The sequence below is a fragment of the Pseudocercospora fijiensis genome (assembly GCF_000340215.1).
Source record: "Pseudocercospora fijiensis CIRAD86 unplaced genomic scaffold MYCFIscaffold_6, whole genome shotgun sequence".
In the NCBI taxonomy this organism is placed as follows: Eukaryota; Fungi; Ascomycota; class Dothideomycetes; order Mycosphaerellales; family Mycosphaerellaceae; genus Pseudocercospora; species Pseudocercospora fijiensis.
In genome coordinates, this window is record NW_006921537.1 from 706,604 (window position 1) to 720,905 (window position 14,302).

The 14,302-nt window shown below is 45.3% G+C and overlaps 4 protein-coding genes across 4 annotated transcripts; 2 read left to right on the plus strand and 2 right to left on the minus strand.

Annotated features, from left to right (window-relative positions):
• Positions 1-2,875: 2,875 nt before the first annotated feature.
• Positions 2,876-3,121, minus strand: MYCFIDRAFT_9501 (uncharacterized protein; the record flags this gene model as incomplete). The annotated part of the gene is made up of 1 exon (XM_007929689.1): positions 2,876-3,121. A coding segment is annotated over one exon (246 nt), but the record flags the coding sequence as incomplete, so codon positions are not given.
• A 676-nt stretch (positions 3,122-3,797) lies between these two features.
• Positions 3,798-5,428, plus strand: MYCFIDRAFT_35772 (uncharacterized protein; the record flags this gene model as incomplete). The annotated part of the gene is made up of 2 exons (XM_007929748.1): positions 3,798-4,161; positions 4,209-5,428. 2 exons carry the CDS (start codon positions 3,798-3,800, stop codon positions 5,426-5,428), a joined length of 1,584 nt encoding a protein of 527 aa, XP_007927939.1.
• Positions 5,429-5,544: 116 nt separating this feature from the next.
• MYCFIDRAFT_122166 (uncharacterized protein) lies at positions 5,545-6,131 on the minus strand (the record flags this gene model as incomplete). The annotated part of the gene is made up of 2 exons (XM_007929991.1): positions 5,545-5,696; positions 5,750-6,131. Coding segments are annotated over 2 exons (534 nt in total), but the record flags the coding sequence as incomplete, so codon positions are not given.
• A 1,737-nt stretch (positions 6,132-7,868) lies between these two features.
• MYCFIDRAFT_211670 (uncharacterized protein) lies at positions 7,869-9,227 on the plus strand. The gene has a single exon (XM_007929992.1). It carries the CDS (start codon positions 7,994-7,996, stop codon positions 8,381-8,383), a length of 390 nt encoding a protein of 129 aa, XP_007928183.1. The 5' UTR covers positions 7,869-7,993; the 3' UTR covers positions 8,384-9,227.
• The last annotated feature ends 5,075 nt before the right edge of the window (positions 9,228-14,302 follow it).

Genomic DNA, 14,302 nt, shown 5'->3' on the forward strand with positions numbered 1-14,302 from the left:
GTTATATAGCTCTTCCTTATTATCCGGCCTACGTCTAGTAGCCGCCTGTTCTCGAAGGTAATACCTTATCCTTTTATATAGTACAAGAAGCCGCTTGTCCTTAAAGGAATAGCTACTATCTACTAAGTAGAACTTGCTAGTAGGTACGTTAAATCCCTTCTAATATGCCTTCCGCAATACCTAACCGTCGTTTCTAGCTCCTTCGTATCTAACAAGTACGTACTAGACCTTTATATCGAAGTTACAAGCCGCTATTACATTCTGCGTAATGTAATTCTTCCTATAGCGATATAGACCTTAAATTAACTATAGCAAACTAACAGGTACGAGGCAGCTATCTATAGCTCTAACGGCGTTCTCGAAGTACTTGAATTTGCTAGCATCTCGTCTAGTTACGAGCCTCTTATAAGGCGACTAGTCGTCCGGTTATTATATATATATATCCGCTATATAATATAGCGCAATACTAACCTCTTTAATAATCCGCTCGAAGGTCAAATTAGCGTATTAATAATGCCGCCTTAGCTCTCGAATAGTTGGATTATGCCTAACAAAGTCTAGATAGATTATTACCTTCTTAGCGACTGTAATATCGTTACGCTAACCTTTATACCGCAGAAGCCCTCTTTCTTCTATCTCTTAGATTAAACTCTTTAATACTGGCGGCCGTAAACTAGTTACCTTATAACACTCTTGCTCCGGTCTATATAGCACCCGAAACACCTTATATCGCGCCTTTTTTAGCTAAGTTAACGTCCTTATAATATCCGACGGTCGATACTACCTCCTACGCTATTTCCGCTTTAGCAAAGGCGCGAGGGCCGTATGCTAGCTCGCTATTACTATATATAATATTAAGCCGACCTAGAGCTTCGGATCTATTATTTAATGTTATAAGAAAGAGCTTAGAAAGCGGTAGTATAGAAGAGAAGATAGTATAAAAGAGGCTATACGCGTATATCGCTAATCTACTAATAACCTACTTTTAAACCGCGTTTTCGGTAGACGGCTAGACCTTCTAATAATAGCATACCGCGCTCGGACGACGCTATAGTAATTAATTACAATCTACCGACGATAACTACCGGAAATAGAAGTAGACAAAGCGGTAGATATAGTCGGTAGATAAACCGGTAGAAAGATTATATGAGAACGCACCGGTCCACCGATCCACCGACTAGCAAGTAGACACACCCTAAGTAGCGGAAGTTGTTGTGAATGAACAAGGAAGGTTGATGTCTCGGATGTTTGCAGGTTTCGTGCCACAAACAAATAAGGTTGGAGCTAACCTGGAAGGTGCGCGACGAGCCGCTGAAGTAATGCTGGCGTCAATACTTCATCGATAATTTGACGTCCCTCGGATATCTTTGCTTATCAACACCTTCAAGTGCCGCTGCGACAGCATCATGCAATCGACATTGCCAATCACAAAATCCATCGGCGTCCAGAGATTCTGAAGATCATCGCATCATCTTGATGTCCGCAACATATGCTCCCCGTCTTCGGGAATGTAAAGAGATCAGATTGCCGACAATTTCGAGGGCGAGACTGAATGCAGCCTGGGGCTCGAGTGACTGACTGACAAGAGTTATGAATGGTGAAGCTATACTCGAAGCGACGAAAGGTGCCTGTGAACCAGTAGTGAATATCTTTCAAGAGATTTTCTTCGAATGAGTCAACGTGATAGGTTGGGAGTATCCAATCATCAAACGGATACGGCTATAATAACATCCTTCTATGCGACGCCTAGAGTTCTCTGGAGCGCCGAGCCCTGGGATACTGCCAACCATGGCCAAGCATCAGAAGTGCTTGCCATTGGAGGCTGGAAGGAGATTCGGATGTTATGTCTGGCAAAGACAACGCTCGGCCGGCCGAGCTGAGAGTATTGGCAGCTACGCCGTCGAGTCCAGCAATGCCCTTGAGCTCTGACATCCGGCACACCTAACTTGCCTCGGCCCATCAATATTGCGCCTTGTGCGCTGCTCGAAAAAGCCAGCTGGACAAGGAATGGCAGGTCTTCTCATTAGGAGCATGATCAGACCTCGACGCTTATCCTATGCTCTACAGTGATCGAGCGCTCCGACACACGACTCACGCTCCGATTTCCTGGCTCTTGTTGGGATGAGACGCTAGTTTGTGGTCCACGAGGGCTGCCGTCGAAGATTTCTGACATGTCTCTCTGCCGTCTTCTCCACGAAAGTCGATGGCTTTTGTTTGAGGAACTATTAGGCGTACGCCGGCTTCTCGCGACGGAAGAATGCCGTGTGTACTCGGCCGGATCCAGCTCCTCCAGCGCTGTACCAAGGAATCCGGTTCTCCATCCTTTGAGAAAGAGTCGCAGACAGGGAATGGTGGCAGCTATGGTATTATAGTGCATTTCCACTTGGGCCAATATTTCGGGGTCCACGTAGGAGAAGGTGAAGTCTCTATAGTCCATGATCGCAAGACTAGCCAGGCGAAGGGCAGAGAGGATGATGACTGGGAAACGCAAAGCGAAACCGATATTCACAGCCACCTTCGTACCTCTTTCCATCTTGAGGTTGCGGATCAGCAGAAATGGGTATGCGATAAGAACCCCATCAATTAGCATGCCCACAGCCTCCACACTCGCCCATCTCGCTAGCGTGATCGACGATGCAGCATGGTCAACCTTCCATGGCTTTTGGATGGGGCGACCAAGCGCTACAATGCAGACAGCGGCAACGCCATAGCCAATAAGTCCAGCTGAAAGAAACTTCGATCCTCGACCCATGGAAAGGCGACCAAACAAAGTCGTGATGGCAAGCTTGCCCAGGAAAAGTGCCGTCACGAAAAGCAAGTTGCTTGCGTACAATATCTGGATATATCAGCAAGATTTCTTCTGTTGTAGTGACAGCTTTACCTTTTCGACTGATTCGACCTGACTTTCGCGCAAAAGCTGCGGCTTCTGTCCAAATCCTCTCGAGACGCCTCCAAACACTGTCGCACTTTGTGCCGCCGACACCAACGTGGCGGCCATGCAGACGACGTCGTCGAGACCGAGGCGGGCTGTCCATGGCCACCGGATGCAGAGTCTGGTCAAAAAAGATAGTGTGCTGGCAACGAGGCAAAGGATTCCGACAACCACGATCTGTGCTCCATGGTCGTCAGGCGTGACCGCTGTACTGATGGCCAGAGATGGTGTTGTGGCGCCCTGGTCCGCCATGCTTCTTCTGTCTGGGCTCAAGGCATCACGATGTGGCGGCTCAATATGTATAGATGTCGTTCATGCGTACTACACAATGCTTATAGCTGGTCGTCTGTGAGCCGAACATTCCAGCGTGGTGGACAGCACGTGGCTAGAGCCTCATTAATCCAGCTTTGAGAAGGATGCAACCATCGGAAAGGCCGATAGTGCTTGCGTCTCCTTCAACAACAGTAAGGCACTGGCCGTGACATTGTGCTGGCCCTGTCGTCGTTAGCATGACGCGACCACTCGCCTCATTTGTCTCTCCCAAGAGACGACTACATCTGCGAGATGGCATTCTCTATACAGAACGTGCGCTCAATCATGTCTCGAGTGTGCGGCAAACCAGCCGCGGCATGCGCCAAGCAGGAATGCGGTCGTTGTCGCGGTGCCGACGTTCCACAGCATAACATCTCGTCTACGTGCATTGGCGAACCAGACCACAACATCGCCTTCGGACCTCTTTCGGCCGCAACTTGCGGAGTCTTGCTAATCACTCTTCATCGCATTGTTCCGGAGCATTATATCAAGGCCAACCTTCCCTGAGTACACCATGGGGGTTCTCAACACCTCTCATATCTTGACTGGAACCATGGACTTTGGCAATGGCGCGGAAAAGAGACGCTCAGATGCTGTCCAACTTAGGGCCGCATCAGAAATTGACGACTTCGCTCCTAATGTTCGATCTGGGACCAAAGAAGATGCTGTCGATATGCAGCGACTTGGTCGCGAGCAGGAGCTCCGTCGAACCTTCAGAACATTCTCGATTCTTGGCATGGCCTCAGTAACGATGGCAACTTGGATGGCATTGCTTCTTACCGCCAGCTTCTCCTTGATCAATGGAGGGCTTGCGGGTAGTATCTGGGTCTACTTCGCATCCTGGTTATTTACAATTTGTCTGGTCTGCAGTCTCGCAGAAATGGCCTCGATGGCTCCAACCAGTGGGGGGCAGTATCGTAAGCAGCGCAAGTTAAGCAAGTCGGCCTGCACTGACAATTTAAAGACTGGGTGTCGGAGTTCGCGCCACAATCGCATCAACGGTTTCTCAGCTACTCCGTCGGCTGGTTGAGCGCCCTTGGTTGGCAAGCAATCATCGCTGGAGGGGCATACTCAGCCAGTACTCTGCTACTTCAACTCGTATCACTCAACAATCCCGGTTACACCCCAACGCGGTGGCAGACGACACTCCTAATGATCGGGATTGGCGTTTTTGGAGCCCTCTTCAACACCTTCGGGGCCAAAAGGCTACCGCTCCTAGAGGGAATTGCGCTGTTCGTGCACGTCTTCGGCTTCTTCTGCATCATCGTCCCGCTATGGGTGCTCGCGCCCAAAGCTTCCGCCAAAGCAGTATTTACGGAGTTCTCAAATTTTGGAGGATGGTCATCCATTGGTACGGCCTGCATGGTCGGCCAGATTGCAGCGACTACCTCGTTTGCTGGTTGTGACGCGCCTGTGCACCTGTCCGAAGAAGTCAAAAATGCATCGCTCGCGGTCCCTCGCATGATGATCGCCTCAATCATCCTGAACGGTGCCATGGGGTTTGTCGTGATCATCACCTATGTCTTCTGCATCACGAACCTCGAGGCTGTCATTGGTTCGACATCCGTGTTCGTATTTGTGGACGTCTTTCACGCCGGGACAGGAAGCAAAGGCGCAGCAACTGCCATGGCCTGCATCCCGCTTGTGCTTATAGTTTGCGTCACGCTCAATTCGATAGCTGCGGGCTCTCGGCAGGCGTGGTCTTTGAGCAGAGACGGAGGGCTTCCATTCTCAGATTGGTTCAGAAAAGTCGTCGAGATCGGTATTCCTATACCACTGAACGCCATCCTCTTTTCATTTTCAATCCTGGTCATCCTCGCTCTAATCAACATCGGTACCTCCACGGCATTCAACAGTATCATCAGTCTGGCAACAAGTGCGACAAGCTTTTCGTACGCTGTCAGCGTTGGATGCATCCTCAGCAAGCGACTACGAAGAGAGCCACTTCCGCCTGCCAGATGGTCATTGGGTCGACTTGGTCTGCCAATGAACGTCGTCGCGTTGCTTTTTGTTGTGTTCACGGCAATTGTCAGCTTCTTTCCGGTGCTAGCTATGGTGAAACCTTCCACCATGAACTGGTCGTGCGTCATGTTCGCAGGCGTGTTCACGATTGCGGCTTTCGACTACATTTTGCGCGGCAAGCGAAGCTATCTCGGACCAGTCGTGCGTGTCAACAGAAGTTGAGACTAAGTCTATCTTTACAAGCAAACTTATTACTCTTCTGGTCGTCCTCTCTGGCAAACTTGACGCCGCATCGCTGTCCCGACAACATCTCCCTCGTATACGATATCCTTGAACCAGCGAAACCCGAAACGCTTGTAGAGAAAGTTTCCTTCTGGACTTGCTTCAACCCACGCCGCAAGAGAAAGCTGATCTGCAACCTGACACCCCCAGTGAAGCATTTTGCTACCGATACCGCGGCGCCAAAATGCAGGATCAGTGAAGCACGTGTCTAAGTCTGATGGGAATCAGCATTGAATCAGCTCCGAAAATTGCATCACCTACGCAAAAATGGCTGTGGGTTGTTCCTAATCTTGATTTCATTCATCGGGTCCATAAGAGCATGCGCTGCTTTCGCGTGGTCCCCAGTAAGCCACTCTGGCACCTCCATAGCTCGTCGCTTCATTGACGTCTCCGGACCGAGGTACAGTTTCCAATTGCTTGCAGCCACGATCTTGTTCGTCTCAGAATCCACGACCTTGATCCAGATGTCGGTTGGATCTTCTCTCATCGTTCTAATGCGTTTGTCGACGAATTTGGGTAAGTCCTCTGGCGACAGGCAGCCCATGACCAGTTCTCGGACTATTATCGGCTTTTCGAAAGATCTGTACTGGACGGCAATGATCTCTGGCATGTCGGCTTCTGTCGCTCGCGAAAGCACGAAGCTTGAGGTATCCTTGGCACCATGGATGTTCATGTTGGCGACGAGAGCAGGAACAAGAACACCAGGAGAGCAGGCGCTCGAGGAATTGCCTTGCATTTATCTATCACGTTCTGTTACACAAACCTGCCGCGTCCCACGCCAATATCGCTTGCCTTGCATCGGAGGAAATGCCGCCGAAGCGTTTGCGGGACAGGACTTGCGTGACCCACACCATATAATCAAGCACCCAAGCACCGTATGACTTGCGAGGCTCTCCAACCCTCGCCCTACTCCGTCGACCATGCGACCCGCAAGACTACACGCCGACTGGGGTTCTCATTCTCAGCCATGCTTAGCACATTCACTCCTTCTCTCCAGACTCGATAACCAGCCTTAATTCGCTTTCTTGCCACAACATCATGACCACTCGGTCATCAGCGCGGAGGTGCGACATACTGCGGTAGTTCCACGTCGGGTTCGGTCTCTGTTGAACGTTTCCGAGCGTCTGGATGCGGATCATTGACAGCGTACGCTGGAGGTGCTGCCCATTGCGTTCCCCACATCGGCTTTTGTCCTGCCCGTACTCGTTGCCGAGCAGATATGCGACTTAATAGCAATCAGCATCATGACATCTAGCTTTGCAAAAACAAAATCCATACCTGAAGACGAGAAATCCGATCAAAGTCAAGAGCAGTAAGCCCACTACCACTCCCACAAGCACCCACCGACCCCACTTATACCATCCCGAATCTTCACACACCGTGTCTCCATAACGGTTAACGAAGCAGTATACCATATTTGCCGTCGACTCGTCGTTAATGTTCGTTTATATAATTGTCGTCGTAAGAGATGAATGCCACAGCAAACCAAGATCCGAGGAATCCAAAGCAGTACTTATTAAATATCTACACCCCGCAGCATTTTGTGCACTGCCAACAAGACATGTACTATTACGCAGTCCCTGTCATCGTCAGCACTTAGGGATCTGGAATTCTGTTGAAGCGGTGGATTCCAGTATCCGCAGGGCACAGCCTGGCTCGGACTGAGTCGCCAAGCCGTCGGAAACGGATGTGTCAGTGCCAGTGTCAGACGGATGGCTGCGGCTTGCTGACTGACATTCATGTACTATGATGTTATCACTACTGCTTGATGTTTGAGCTTCTTTGAACGACAACGACAACGAGAGCGTGTGCGGAGATGTTTGAGGTGTCATGTTCTGGAAACTTCGCTTTCGCGTCCTTTTTTTCGCAGAGTAGAACAATGCTTGATGCATGTGACCGCGCATAGCCTTGTGCGAGACTCAGCCTACTAATGATTTGAGTAGATCGATCATCGCTATCCCCGAAGTGAGGCCACTGCGCAGTCTTGTGCTCTATTGTGTCATCGAACAGCAACACTTCTTTGAGAAGCACGTGAGCAAGCCAAATCGCACATTGTATTGCTGTCGTCGATATAGCCACAAACGAGTCTTCCTCTAGCAATCATAATTCCATTCGTCCAAGCTAGGCCCTCACTGCTTTTCTAACTATCTGCTTATTTCCAGGCGGTTGCAGATACAAAGGCGGAAATCATTGCTGTATATAAATCAAGCAGACCGAGAATTCGGATTACCTTTACCAATAATGCATAACTTGTTTAACTTTCTTCAGCCCTCAAGAGTTTATAACTCTCCATGCCACTTGCACCGATCCCTTTCACATATTGATAAGAAACGCGCAATCACAACGCCGAACCTTCACACCCTCTTGCTTCAACTGTACAAGAAGGGACCTACTATCTCTGCCAAAGAAAATTAAAAATTCGAGATCAAAAATCAAATCCAATACCTCTTGTGCAACCAAAAATCGAAGAATCTCCAACCACTGATTCCAATTTCTCATCAAACCATGGTCCTGAAAATCCTCATCTTCACCAACCGTCTCCCCACCCTCACGCCAGCCGAATTCAAAAACTACTACGAAACCCACCACATGCCACTCATCCAAAAAATCTCAGGAGACGATGCTTGGTTGAGTCATACGAGAAATTACATTCCGAGAGACAGCGACACCAATACAGCACAGTTGATCATTGGGGATCAGGATCTGGAGTTCGATTGTGTGGCTGAAGTCATATATAGGGATCAGGAACAGTTGCAGAGACAGATGGCTGCGGTTGGGACGTCGGAAAATACGAGGTTGAGGGAGGAGGATGAGGAGAGGTTTATTGAGAGGAGGAGTGTGAAGGTTGTTGTGGTTGAGTCGTGTGGGGGTTCTGTGGGTGGTTTTGGTGGGTGAAGGGAGAGTGGTGGGTGAGTATTGGGACTGGGATTCGATATTGCAAGAGGTGTACTGCTCATCAGTTGAGTCCAAGCCCGGAATCCCGTCTACCAATCGATTCCTCGCTGATCTTCTTTCCTTGAGTACGATCTTTCACTGCCTGACTTCCATCTTCATGCCGCTGCGATGTGGAGTCCATCTATGACTCGGCCTAGAAGATCCGTGGATCAATGTTCCTCAGAAGCCCGGGAAGCCACCATCAGTCCCGAGTCTTGGATGAATTCTGATCACAATTGGCGTCGTAGCAAAAGCCCAGAGTGTTGGCATCAGAACTAATATGTCTTCACCCTGCAGTGTTGGCGGTTAGCAACATGAATGCTGCTCTTGGAAAACCCATCCAGAACCATTTGAAACGCGATTGCGTTGCTATTGCAGGCTCACCAACCCCAGCAGCTACCTTCCCTAAGACCCCTCGAGAATCCAGCCATAGGCTGCTGACACGGAATGGCTCGGCCAATGGCAGCTTGATCGATAGCATCGAGTTGCGATCCGAAGCGTAGCTGATATCCTTCGCTCTTATCAGACCTAGGTGGTGCCCAATTCCAGCGGCATCGATTGGAGATTGTGGTGAATAACTCGTATTTTTTGCACTTGGTTGCGGGCGCCGACAGATCAGCCATAGTCTGGATAGTTCAGGGAGCTTAGGGAAATAGAGCGGTGTAAGCACACCTAATTGTATAGCACAGCGGAGAGTAGAGGCGTAGGGGCAATATTGAGAAGAATGGAGAGCATGGGTCGAGATTGTATCTCCAGACGCGGGAATACTTCATTGAAAGTTCCGCATTTCGTAAGGAGGCGACGTGGCTGGTAGTGATGGGAAGAGAGATCAGGAGACAAGTTGAGAGAGAACCAAGAGAAACAACCCGCTCGGACTTCCCGCCGGCCTCATTTCAAGTACGTGTTGTGGTTCAGTTAGGTGATATGCTGGTCAGCTGATACCATTAGCTGACCTGTGCTAAGAGGAAGGACATACAATAGGTATATTAACTGCAGTTTCTGTAGCAGGCTCCTAATCCTTCTTTGTATAGTTATATAGTTGTCAATCCGATAATTAGTTGTATCCCTAGTACGATTAACAACAGGTTATAAGCCCGGCGTATACGCTTACCTGTCTAGTTCAACTATAAAAGAACTGTTTCTAGAGTCTACTAAATAGAGCTAGCTATCTAGACCTATTAGGTACCTAGTTAAGAGCTCTAGTTCGGACTAAAACCTAGTAAGTGTCCCTTATAAGCCCTGCCTAGCACTATACTAAAAGGCAGCTAGGAACGATGGACACTAATTAGACAAAGACAGTAAAGGAGAATTAGGTTCTTAGAAAGGGGATCAACTTCTAAGACTAGAAGCTTATATTCTAGGCGGCCCTTCTAGAAAAGGACCTAGTTAGTATAGTATTCTATAGACTTGACTAGGCTAATAAAATAAAACCACCTCTGAAAAGTATGTTTATAGGGGACTCAGCCGATTAGCAGTATAGAGACATATTTAGGGACTAGAAGAAGAAAGACATCTAAGCCCTAGGTATACTTATTACTAGACTCGACCCTGCCCTTAGACTAGACTTCGGTAATATACCTAAGTTAGCTAAGGATATATACGACTATATTGAGGCTCTATATAAGCCTATTGTAACCGTAGACATATTTGATACTATCAAACTCATTAGGTATATTAGGATGCCCCTTACTAATCCGAACACCTAGTAGTACTACGAATCTTTTTAGTAGTAGTTCAACAGATTCTAAACATCGATAGAACAATTTGCTAGCTTAGTTACAACAATAGAAGCGCCTATAAAGTTATCAGACATTAAGATGCCTAACATGCTTGTTAGGATGCTGTTTATTTAGGGCCTTTCTAGTTACGAATAGCTTAGATCCTAGAAGCACAATAATAAGCCTAAGGCTAAGGACTCCTCCCTTAAAGCAATAATAACGTCCCTAAGGAGAGAAAAGCCTCCTAGATAGTCATCTAGCGGCTTAAAGCTTATTAGAGGGGCTATTAGCAATAATAACGACTAGTGCACTTAGTGCAAGTATAAACATACTAACGCTAAGTGCTACAAGCAACACCCTAATATAGTACTACCTAGTTAGGGAAAGAAAGACAAGAGCAAAGACAAAGACAAAGGTAAGAAGGGTAAAGGTAAAGGAAAGGGCAAATCTAGTAGTACCATCAATAATAACAAAGATAAATTAGACTCCTCCTCTAACTCGGAAGATAAGGGAGACTATTAGCTAGACGGCCTTAGTAGGGGCCTAATTAGGGGAGCTATTGCAAAGCCGGGACTAGCTACAGCAAGCTCTAAGAACCTAATAGCTAACACAAAAGTTTAGGATATAGGTACATTACTATATATTATAGGGAACAAGAGCTAGTTTAGCGATCTCAAGTACCTAACTAAGCCTGTTCAGTTCTCCTAAGTAGTAGGAAAATCAAGTGTATTACGATTAGGAACTGTTAACATCTTCCTAACCTATAAAGGAAAGAAAACCCTAATTACTCTAATAGACGTCCTCTATTCCCCGAACTTAGATTACAACCTAATCTTAGTAGAGCGTCTTTGGAAGAAATGTAGCATTTACTTAGACAGACCTTTAGGCACTTTAATACTTAAAGGCAAGCTAATTGGAAAGGTTAAGGAAGTATAAGGAGTACTTACCCTTAAAGATGCTAGAGTTAAAATGCTAGGCTCAGCTTTAAAACCAAACTTAGAATCGAGTTAGAAAGGGCAGCTATTAGCCCTAGCTATCGCTAGACTACGAGCGGACACATTGAGATAGTATTAGAGACTTAGCTACGTCGGCAATAAGATCCTAACAGCTACTAAGGAAGCTATTCTAGGCCTAGAAGAAGTTAATACATCTAAACTCGAGCACTATAAGACCTATAAGCTCTCGAGAGCTTAAAGAGTTATATTAAGAGAATACAGAACTAGACTAGAAAAAGCCCTTAACGAAGTCTATATTAACCTTGTTAGCGTACAACTATTTGATCTGTTTGGAAACAGGTACATTATAATCCTAACTAATGCTAAAACTAGGCTTAGGTAGGGTCTGTTACTTCGAAACAAAGACAAGGTAATAAGTAGTAACAAGCTAACTAACTAGATAGCCAGAATTAAGAGGCAATATAATAAAATCCCTAAGATTATCTTTAGTAATAGCGGGGGAGAGTTTACTAACAACGATCTAGTACATTTTGTAGAGGAAGTTGGCATTAGATAGGATGTGTCTATACTATATACACCGGAGTAGAATAGTATTATAGAGTCGTTAAACAAGACGATTCTACTTAAGGCAAGAGCAATGATAATTGACTCTAGCCTACCAATATACTGCTAGTACTTTACAGTAATACATTCGATTTACCTAACTAATAGACTAGTAAACTTAAGAACTAAGGAAGTTCTACTTAAGGCTTTCGAATTAGACTTGAATATCGGCAGCATAGACGTTGACCTGTCTAAGACGAGACGATTTGGCTATAAGGCATTCAAATACCTCGAATCCGGGGTTAAACGACTTAACTCCTAGAAATTTGTACTAAGAGCTTTCGTTTACTAGTTCATTAGATTCTAAGAAAATTCATTAACAAACTATCTGCTTTGGAACCCGCACTAGAAGGATAGCGTATAGTAGTATAACATCAGATTCTCTCTATACGTTACCTTCAACGAGGACTTTATCTATAAAGACAATTTCACTAAGCTTCTAAGTACCCTTTAAGCTTAGGGGGAGTATTTGAGACTAGCTGTCCCTTAGGAGACTATTTAGGTACTTAAAACCTAGTCTAACCTTTCATTTAAGTTAGGAATCCTAGCACTATTCCCTAGTAATAACTAAACACCTTAGCACTCTTTAGAACCTTAGGGGGAGCTATTTAGAGGTAGCATCCCTTAGCCTTAGTAGGCTCATAATTAGGAAGATTAGGAAGACTCCCTTACAGCTTAGGGGGAGCAAGGTATACTTAAGCAAGGAACACTACCTTAGCTAATACCTACAGCTAATAAGCTAATACTCTAAAATTACTAACTAGAACTACTAGCTACCTAGTAGGAAGCTGCTCCTAAGAAAAATTAGTATACTTAAGAAATAGATACTACTAAACTAGAAGATACCCTAATCACTCCCTTCTAAGTCCCTAAGACTACTAGCAAGAGAAAGAGGGCTCCTAACCTACCTTAGCTAAACCCTCCTTAAGCCGAAGTACGACTTAGGTCTAGCAGAGCCGTAGCTAAGTATAACTATAGCAAGATTACTAAGATTGCTGTAGCTGCTACTATAAAAGATGCTTAGAAGCTAGCTAACCTAACAACCCTAGCTAAAGCCCTAAAAAGGCCTAACTAGGATGAATAGAGAAAAGCCGTTATAAAGGAGATAAGGTCTCTTAAAAAGTCTAGTACAATCGAGTAGATTCTAGCCGAATCCCTGCTAAAAGGCAGAACACCTCTAACAGGAAAATGGGTTTTCAAGATTAAATACCTGCTAGACGGCTCTATTAACAAATATAAGGCAAGATAGATAGCTAGAGGCTTTATATAGAAGTAAGGTCTTGACTATATCAACACCTATACTCCTATACTAAGAGCAGCTACTACTAGACTTATCCTTAGGCTTTTAGTAAACAAAAACTAAAAGCGAAGACAGGTTAATATCGAGACTGCTTTCTTGAATCCCCCTCTAGATAAAGAGATTTTCATTAGACCCCTAGAAGGCGCGTACCTATTTAAGAAGCACCCTCTAAAGTAGATCATCCGTATTAGAAAAGGATTGTATAGCCTTAAGCAGGCTGCTAATCTCTAGCACTATAATGCTTTAGATACTCTTCGTTAACTTAGCCTAAGCAGGACAAAGAGTAACTGTTACCTATAGCAAGGTAATAGTATTCTTGTCCTCCTTTATATAGATAACTTCTAAATCTTTAGAACCTCTAAGGCAAAGATCGATGCTCTAATTAAAGGTCTTCGCAAGAAGTATACAATTAAGATTGTTACGTTTAACCTGTTTCTAGGCCTTTATCTAAAGGAAGACAAGGAGGGAAACCTTACTATCTCCTAGATATACTATACTAAAGAGAAGCTTTAGAAGTATAGCTTAGACTAGTGCAAGCTAATAAAGCATCTACTTAAGAAGCTTTACGAGCCTCTTACAACCCCCTATAACCGTTAGGACTACTAGCTATTTAATACTATAATTGGTGAAATGCAGTTTCTAGCTAACTAGACTAGACTAGATATTAGCTATACCGTCAACTACCTTGCTAGGTTCCTTTAGAATCCCGGACCTAAGCATGTTATAGCTACTAAACATCTCTAGAGGTATATTACTAGCATAGTTGATAAAGGACTTGTCTTTAGAAAGAAGAAAACTTTGGAATTTTAGGCATACTCTAACGTAGACTTTGCTAGTAACCCTTTATTATTAAGATTAACATTAGGCGCCCTTGTACTTCTTAACAACACTCTAATTATATAGAGATTATAGCTCTAGAAGGAAGTCGTACTCTCTAGTACTAAAGTAGAGTATATTACTCTAATAGAAGTATACAGAGAAATCTGCTAGCTCCGAAATTTGATAACTAAGCTTTAACTACTTACTAGGGAAGAAGTCAACAGGATTTACGTCTAGGTAGACAACTAGTTAGCCATTTCCCTTATTAAGGACTACATAAATTCTAAGAGGTCGAGGCACGTTTCCCTTAGGAACTACTACTATAGAGAACAGTATGCCTAGGGAAAGATTAGTATCGAATTCGTTACTACTAACAAACAGCTAGCGGACTGTTTCACTAAGCCTAAATCTCCAAACAAAATTCTCTAATAATATACCGTCTCTAGGACAAACTCCTAAGTTACTCCTTTAGAAAGAAAAAATC